This window comes from Elephas maximus, chromosome 9, assembly GCF_024166365.1.
Source record: "Elephas maximus indicus isolate mEleMax1 chromosome 9, mEleMax1 primary haplotype, whole genome shotgun sequence".
NCBI classification, from domain to species: domain Eukaryota; kingdom Metazoa; phylum Chordata; class Mammalia; order Proboscidea; family Elephantidae; genus Elephas; species Elephas maximus.
The window spans coordinates 63,580,615-63,589,816 of record NC_064827.1 but is presented as its reverse complement, the minus strand read 5'-3'; the positions used below and the strand labels follow the sequence as shown (position 1 = coordinate 63,589,816).

Sequence of the window (9,202 nt, the reverse complement as noted above, 5' to 3'; positions counted from 1 at the left end):
GGATCTTCTAAAAATTAAACACTTATGCTCATCAAAAGAGTTCACCAAAAGAGTAGAAAAAGAACCTACAGACTGGGGGAAAAAATTGGCCCTTATAAATCAGACAAAGGTCTAATCGCTAAAATCTGCAAGAAAATCCAACACCTCTACAACAAAGAGACAAATAATCCAATTAAAAAATGGGCAAAGGAAATGAACAGACACTTCACCAAAGAAGACATTCAAGCAGCCAACAGACACGTGAGGAAATGCCCATGATCTCCAGCCATTAGAGAAATGCAAATCAAAACCGCAGTGAGATACCATCTCACCCCGGCATTACTGGCATGAATCAATAAAACAGGAATTAACAAATGTTGCAGAGGCTGCGGGGTGATTGGAACTCTTATGCACTGCTGGTGGGAATGCAAATGATACAACTATTTTGGAAACAATGTGGTGTTTCCTTAGAAAGCTAGAAATAGACATACCATATGATCAAGCAATCCCAGTCCTAGGAATATACCCTAGAGAAATAAGAGTCGTCACACGAATAGACATGCACGCCCATGTTCACTGGAGCATTATTCACAATAGCAAAAAGGTGGAAACAACCTAGATGCCCATCAACAGATGAATGGATAAACAAACTGTGGTACATACACACAATGGAGTACTACGCAACAATAAAGAACAATGACGAATCTGTGAAGCATCTCATAACATGGATAAATCTGGAGGGCATTATGCTGAGTGAAGTAAGTCAATCACAAAAGGACAAATATTGTATGAGACTACTAATGTAAAAACTCATGAAAATGTTTACATACAAGTAAGCTTTATGGGGGGGTGGGGATGGAAAAACACTTAATAGACAATAGACAAATGGAAACTTTGGTGAAGGGTAAGACAGTACACAACACTGGGGAAGCGAGCACAACCTGTGCAAGGCAAGGTCATGGACGCTTCATAGACACATCCAAACTCCCTGAGAGACCGAATTACTTATTGTGTTGTGTGATCCTCTTCAATCTTGGGCTGAAGGCCTGGGCTGAGGGCTGTGGGGACCGTGATCTCAGGGAACATCTAGCTCAATTAGCATAACACAGTTTATAAAGAATATTTTCTATGTTCTACCTTGGTGAATAGCATCTGGGGTCTTAAAATCCTGTGAGCAGCCATCTGGAATACGCCACTGGTCTTACCCCTTCGGGAGCAAAGAATAATGAAGAAAACTAAAGATACAAGGGAAAGATTAGTCCAAAGGACTAGTGGCCCACATCTACCATGGCCTCCACCAGACTGAATCCAGTAAAACTAGATGGTGCCCAGGTACCACCACTGGCTGCTCTGACAGGAATCACAATAGAGGAGTCTCAGACAGAACTGGAGGAAAAAGTAGAACAAAATTCTAACTCAAAAAAAAAAAGACCAGATTTGCTGGCCTGACAGAGACTGGAGAAACCCTGAGAGTATGGCCCCCGGAAACCCTTTCAGCTCAGTAATGAGGTCACTCCTTAGGTTTACCCTTTAGCTAAAAATTGAACAGGCCCATGGAACAAAACAAGACTAAAGGGGCACACCAGCCCTGGGGCAGGGACTGGAATGCAGGAGGGCACAGGAAATCTGTAACAGGGAACCCAGGCTTGAGAGGGGAGAGTGTTGACATGTCATGAATTTGTTAACCAATGTCAGAGAACAATGTGTTCACTGACTGTTTGATGAGAAACTAGTTTGTTCTGTAAACCTTCAACTAAAGTAGAATTTTTAAAAAAAAAAAAAAAACAGAAACAACAACAAAAAAGGGAAAGTCCAGTTTTGATAAGAATGTGGAGAAAGGGATTCATTTGGGCATTGCTAAGAAGGTACAACATTAAAAATAGCTAAGGTTTTTTTTTTTTTTTGATAGTTCAGGATTATTTATTATATATTTTCCTATTATTGTACTTTAAATTTAAGATTACTTAAAGTGTAATTAAAAAAAAAGTTTACAGTTCAAGTTAGTTTCTCATGCAAAAATACATACACACAGAGTTGTGTGACCCTAATTGCTATCCCTATAATGTGACAACACACTCCTCCTTTCCACCCTGGATTTCCTGTGTCCATTCAACCAGCTCCTGTCCCTTTCTGCCTTCTAATCTCGCCTCCTGACAGGAGCTGCCCACTTGGTCTCCTGTATCTACTTGAGCTAAGGAACACACTCTTCACCACTATCAAAAAATAGTTAATTTTTTTTATTTTTGGTGTTTTTGTTTTCTGTTTAGGGGAAGAGCTTTTTAAAAAAATTATCTTTATTGAGGTGTAATTTGCATACTGTAGAATGCACACCTTTAGATTTATAGTTCAATGAGTTTTGACAAACGTATATACTTGTGAAACCAGCACTACCATGAAAATGCAGACCATTGCCAACCACCTCAGAATGTTCTCTTGAGCCCTTTGCAGTCAAGTTGCCCTCCTCGCTCTGGGCAACCATTGATCTGATTTCTGTCACTAGGGATTAGTTTCTGACTGTTTTAGAACTTCGTGTAAATGGAATCACGCACTATGTGCTCCGTTATGCCTGGCGTCCTTCACTCAGCATAATGTTTCTGAGGTTCATATTATTGTCTGTCTATAGTTCCGTCTTCTTTATTGCTGAGTAATATTCCATTGTATTCAGAAGCCAGCATTTCTTTTCCCATTTACCTGTTGATAAACATTTCCGTAGCTTCCATTTTGGGGCTATTGTGAATAATGGTGCCGTGAACATGCATGTGCAAGACTTTGAGTTTACACAGGCTTTTCTTTCTTTCTTTCGGATAGTATAGTATTTTTAGCAAGTGATTTGATTACTCTCACTTATCATCAGAGGAAAAATCACAATGTAAAAGGCTGAACAATACAAAGAAAGGACATGATTAAGGAAATTAGACAATTAAGGCAATGAAAGCGTTTGGATCCATTGAAATTATGACAGACTCTACTGAAACGGGAGCCCCTGGGTGGTGCAAACCGTTGATGTACTCGGCTGCCCCGACGTGCCTCAGAAGACAGGCCTGGTGATCTTCTTCCAAACCACCACTTACTGAAAACCCTATGGAGCACAGTTTTACTCTGACACACAGGGTTCACCATCACTTGGGATTAACTTGACAGCAATTGATATACTGAAACACGAAAAATAATTCAAAATATGTTAATAGAATAAGAATACAAAATTGTCAGTATACTATGATAATACTTTTTGAAACCCTTTAATCATATGCATGAAGATTTGACCACATCAGGTAGAAATGATTCCAGGTCAGCCAGTGGAATCATTCTTTCCATAATATTTAAAGCACCCACTATGTGCCTGGCACTGTCCCAGGACTGGGGCTGTATTGGTGAAAAGAAAGGCAAGCTCCCTGCTTCCATGGCAGGGGATGGGGGACAACATGGAGATCATTCCTTGATTTAGACCTTGAAAGATGTTTCAAGTAACACGTTCACTGGAAATAAACATTCAACTTAGATGCTGCCTCCTTTTGGAAAAGACGCTCCCTCCGAGGCTGGGTTGGAGACCCTCTAAGCTTTTCCTCTTCCACAGCTGTGAGCACACTCGGTTGGAACTGAATCTTTGTCCCTCACCCTATCCCCATGCCCACGCCGCTGGGAACTCTCCAAGCACCCTCAGCATTTGCCTTACGTCCCACTCGTCTTCCTGCTCAGTGGGTCCGGAATTGATAGAAGCACTGTGTAAGTGCCCTCAGCATTTTCTTTATGTCCACGCAAGTCTTAGAGCTCAGTGGGTCAGGAATTGATGGACACTTGAGATTGCCAAGTGGGTGAGCCCGCTGTTGAGATCTAAGGACTCACACATGCTAACATCACTCCGTCCCACACTTACTCTGGCCTTGAATCAGCTAGACCATGAGGTCTCTGTAACCCCTTCAAACTCAGGAACCCCCATGAGATCTAGGCTTGGAGAATTACCTGCAGCTGGCTCTGGGGAAAGAAAGGAAGGTTTTGTGCAAGGCATTTTCCAGGTGTCTGCTGGGCTGTGTCACGGCCCTGAACTGACCATTGCTGGGCCCCAGACACCCCACCCACTGCTTGCTATAAAGGTCAGTGAGTCCTCAGGGCACCAGTCTAACTGGCTCCAGGTGCTTCCTCTCTCGTCATGGCGCTGCCCTGGGCTCTTGCTGTCCTGAGTCTCCTCCCTCTGCTGGACGCCCAAGATCCAGCATGTGCCAACATGAAGCCAGCGGCTATCACTAATGCCACCCTGCAGCGGGTGAGTGCCAGGGCTCCCCTTCCCCTGCTGGCTAGTCACTAGCCCCCTGCTCCTGGCTCTATCCTTTTCTCTCCTGGGTCCTGGGGTGAAGCTCTGACCATCTGGGTAGCCTCAGGTGGCATTTCTGCCTCTAGACCCAGAAGCCCCATTCTAGGTAGCTCAGCAGGGGATGATTCTGTGCTGGGCATGGGGAGGCTGCCTGTAGGGTTGCCTGATTTTTTGGTGTGAGCCTCTCGATCTCCCCATCTGCAAAATGGAGAGAGAGATTAGCTGAGTTATCTCCCAGCTGACTGTCAAGGGTTCAGCCCCAAGACCCGCATCACCAGTTCTGGTTTTTCCCCAGATCTCTGGCAAATGGTTTTACATCGCCTCTGTCTTTCACCATCCCAAGTACAATCAATCAGTTGGAGAAATCCAGGCGGCCTTCTTTTACTTAACCCCCAACATAACGGAGGATGTGATACTACTCAGACAATACACGACCATGTGAGACCCCCACAGGCCAGCCCCCTCCCTCCCCGCTCCCTGCAGCAGGCACCAGCTTCTGGCTTCCATTCCCAGCAGCCAGAAGACCTTGGGCAGTCCCTCCCCAGTCCTGCCCTCTGACTTCCCATCCGTGGAACGGGAGGGCTGACTCCAATCTCTGCCCAACCCTTGCCCCTCCACGACTGTGATGGGCGACTATCCTTCTCTCCCTGACCATCGTACTCTTTTTTCCCACCTTGTGCCTGACTTAAGGCGTGGCCAGTGTATCTATAACTCCACCTACCTGGGGATCCAGCGGGAGAATGGGACCCTCTCCAAATATGGTAAGGGCTGTCCCTCAAACTGGAGCCCACCTCGTGGAAAGGAGGAAATGTGGGTGGGCTGGCATGGCCGACCTGAGGAGGGCTGGAGTGAGGGCCCTGGAGGCTCTGGGCCCAGAGAGCTCGGGGAAGGCCCATGCCTTGTATCTCCGTGGTCCCAGTGCCTGCACACTGCAGTTTTCGTAGTAATAACTGCCAACATTGTGAGTGCTTATTATGTGCCAGGCTATGTTTGAGGTGCTTTACTTGGATTAATTCATTGAATACTCACAAATAACCCAAAGCCATTACAATGATCATGCCCGATTTACAGATGAGAAGACAAAGGCACAGAGACATGAAGTAATTTCCCTGAGGTCACACAGCGTGTAACTGGAACTATGATTCAAACCCTAGCCTGGCTCCAGACTTGCCACTCTCTTAACCATTCTTTATGGTGCTCTGGAAGCCAAGGGGGCAACTTATGTGTTGGGCAGACGGTGACTTCACTCATGTCCCAATCATCACTGCAGAGATGGCACAAAGTCGGGGCACAAAATGCTGATGGAACTGAACTGACACCACTTACACCCCTGAGGCTCCTCTCAGGACCTCATTTCCTTCATCTGTAAAATGGGGAGAAAGGCCCTGACTTCCACAGTCTATATGGGCTCCTATGATTCCATGTACACATGTGTGCATATTCCATATGTTCCATGTGTGTGCTGCATATCCCATGTGTGTACTGTATGTGTGTATTCCATGTATGCATGTAGAGTGCTCAGACAGGGCCCCATACACAGTAGGAGCTGGGGACCTCGTGGCCTCGGTGAAACCTGGGTCTTCTTTGGTCGGCTGCGTTACATTGGGCACACCCTAGCTTCCGCATCGTGCCCTCCTCCTGGTTTCACCCCAACAGCTGTTTACTCTTTCAGTGGGGGGCACACAAAATTTTGTCAACCTACTGTTCACCAAGGACCCCACGACCTACATGTTTTCTTTCTACCTGGAAGACGAACCGAACCAGGGGCTGTCCTTCTACGGTAGGCACCCTTGGCAGTCCCAACTCCAACCCACCTCAGTATCACCACAGCTTCACCCATCCCAAGGACTGGGCTCCCTGAATTCCAGCCCTGCCTGAGCTTCCATCTGGGACCTCTAGCATCCTCACCCAGCCCCCTGCTCCCAACTGTAGCTCGGAAGCAGGAGGTGACCCAGGAACAACTGAAAGAGTTCCATGAAGCCCTCAAGTGCATGGGTCTCCAGGAGACGGAAATCATGTACGCTGATGGCAAAAAGGTAAACAAAGGCAAAAGGGCCCAGGCAGTACTCACCACTAGCCTTGGGTTGGCCCCGCCTCGGGCAACCCCCGAGACTCAGAGAGGGAAGGCCTCCAGCCATGGCTGCACAGCAAATAGGGCAACCTACTTTTAAGATCCTGCTCACTGGCAGGGGCAATGGTGGTGGGTGAGAGCCTAAGGAGAAATATCACTGTGAAATCAGGGAGGATTCCTAGAGCAGGTGGGAGGGCTGAGAGGCTAACAGGAGGGGAATGAGCAAACGTGTGGGGATGGGACTTGGGGAGGAGATCCACATGGGGCGTCCCTGGGTGGTGCAAATGGTTAGCATTCACTACTAGTCCAAAGGTTGGCAGTTTGACCCCACACAGAGGTACCTCAAGACAGACTTGGTGATCTGCTCCCAAAACGTCAAAGCCTTGAAAATCCTGTAGAGTAGCTCTACTCTGCACAAGTGGGGTTGCCATAAGTCGGAAGCGACAACAAACAACAGCTCACCCCGGGCTTCAGCTCCCACCTGCTCATGCTAAACACTCGCGTGAGAGGGGTTTGGTATTGAGGGTTCAGTGTCACCCAAAGTGTGGCAAGTCTAAGACCACTGTCCCAATTTTGTATAACTGAGGTTAGCCTGTGTAATTATCATCTTCAAACCTCTGTTAAATTGAAGACTTTCCTTGGTCTCTTCCTACGTAGTAATACCTGTGAAATCACACAGCTGATGAGCTGGGTACACTTTTTTGATATTCAGGAAATACATTCAGAACTGGTAAGATAAGTTCTCATCAATTTGCCACCTGAGGTGACTTCACGTGACCAGCTGGGCTTTGAGCATCTTTCCCTGCCCTGTAAACCCTGGGAAAGGGCTAAGAGCTCAGCCACCAAGTCAGGCCACCTGGTTGCCAGCTTCCCTCCCTCGTCTAGGTGGGTCACCTGGACAGACCATGTGGCCGCTCTGAGCCTCAGTTTCATCATCTGTAAAATGGTGGTGGTTGTGAGGAATCCAGCAGACATAGCACAGGGCCCTGGCAAATCATAAAAACCTATAAACCTGTTGCTGTTGAGTGGATTCTGACTCAGGCAAGTCATAAGTGCTCAGAAAATGCCAGTTGTTCTTAAGGGGTTGAACCTCTATTGCAGACATGTATAAACTGAGGCTGTGAGAGGAAAAGTGACTTGCCCAAGGTCACCTGGCTGAGAAGTGGCAGAGCCAGGATCGGGAGCCCTGGTAGGGCTGGCTCCAGGGTCCAGAACGTACTCCATCCCCACAGAAAATCTTCCTCCATCATAGCCTTCTTTTTCTCCCCACTGTCTTCCAGGACCTGTGTGGGCCGCTGGAGAAGCAGCATGAGGAGGAGAGGAAGAAGGAAAACATTGGGTCCCAGGTAGATATAGAGTCAGGCTAGGACCCTGGGGACTTTTGTGTCCCATCCTCTTCCTCCTGCCAGCCCTTGTATCTATTGCATGCAGTTATGTCAATAAAGCTTCTGTATATTTGCAGCAGGCTGGCCAGGTCTCTTGTTCATTTTTTTGTTCATTCATTCATTCATGTTGAAGCTGCCCTGAGCGGAGCTCTCGCTGGGCATTTGACCAGACCTGCCCCTGGTGGAGAAAGCCCCTGTGCGACACCCAGCACATGTGCCTGGGTGGGTGACAAGATGCATCACATGCTGTGGGAGCCCAGAGTGGGGAAGTTTTCTTCTGCAGTGGGGAAGTCTGGGAAGCCTTCCTGGAAGGGGCATCTGAAGGATTAGGACTAGATAAAATCTACTGTTCTGTCTGTAAGCCAATGTCCTGAGAGGACACATTTGAGGATGTTGAGGCCGAAGACCCTAATTAGAGTTGAGGTGGATAAGGGGTGATGAGAACTCAGGCATGTGACATGATCAGGAAGGAGCTTACCTGAGACATACCACCCAGCTCACCTGGGGAAGCAGGTAAGGAGGGGCAGGACGAAGGCAGGAAGGCCTGTGTGGAGCCTTCTGTGGAACTGGCAAGAGGCCATGGCCTGGGGCGGGGGGCAGGGCAGGGGTGATGTGGAGGACTATTTGGGGATGTGGGTGACTCTCTCTGCTCCCCACCTGAGAGACCTAAAGGAGGAGAATGACGCCCGGGGAAAGGTTGCTCCCTAGGAACCAGCTGACATCTTGCAAATATGTATGGAGCCCTTGAGATGGGGCCATGTCTGAGGCACAGCCCACTCTGTTGCACAAATCGAGCTGACACCTGAAATCAGAAGTCCAACCAGGAAGGGCCAGCTTCCTTCCACACCAGAGGGACTTGTCACTTATGGCCTCTTGTATCTATGCAAAGAAGTACCAATCTAGCAGCAGAGAAGCTGGACCTGAACTTTGGGGCAGTTCCATAAGTGCAGCTGCCTAAACCATCTATAGTGTGACAGAACCATAACCTGGTGTTCTGATTGCCAGTCCTGTGCCCTGACACACCAACACCCATTTTGCCTCCCCTCCCAAGAACCAAGGTCCATGTGTCTGAGACTCCAACATCCTTTGCTAAACAAAGGCCACTGCTGTGCCTATGACACCTAAAACCCCACCTCAGACCCCCCTCCCATCCTGATGGCCTTAGAACATTAGTGGACAAAACAGCCTCTTGAACACTAGAAGGGTCTGGATCCAGAGGATCAGGGCCTACAGCCTTCCCATTTCACTGTTACTTCCAGCAAGACGCCATTTTCAACTCTACTGAGGAAGATCAGCTAAAAAATAAAATAGAAAGTGTCCTGGGGGACAGGGGACGAGGGAGATGAGAGGTGGGATGACTGAAGAAAGAAACAAGTGAATTAGAAACAAGAGTCAGGGAAAGAAAGTCATTGGGGCACACTAAGGAAAAGAAAATAATAAGGAATGTAGATTTTGGAG

General features: G+C 47.7%; 1 protein-coding gene across 1 annotated transcript; it reads left to right on the top strand.

Moving 5' to 3' along the window:
- The first annotated feature begins 4,126 nt into the window (after positions 1-4,126).
- LOC126082557 (alpha-1-acid glycoprotein 1-like) lies at positions 4,127-7,782 on the top strand. The gene is made up of 6 exons (XM_049895112.1): positions 4,127-4,240; positions 4,584-4,726; positions 4,979-5,049; positions 5,961-6,068; positions 6,221-6,324; positions 7,640-7,782. The coding sequence occupies exons 1-6, from the start codon at positions 4,127-4,129 to the stop codon at positions 7,724-7,726; spliced, it is 627 nt and encodes a 208-aa protein (XP_049751069.1). The 3' UTR covers positions 7,727-7,782.
- Positions 7,783-9,202: the final 1,420 nt, after the last annotated feature.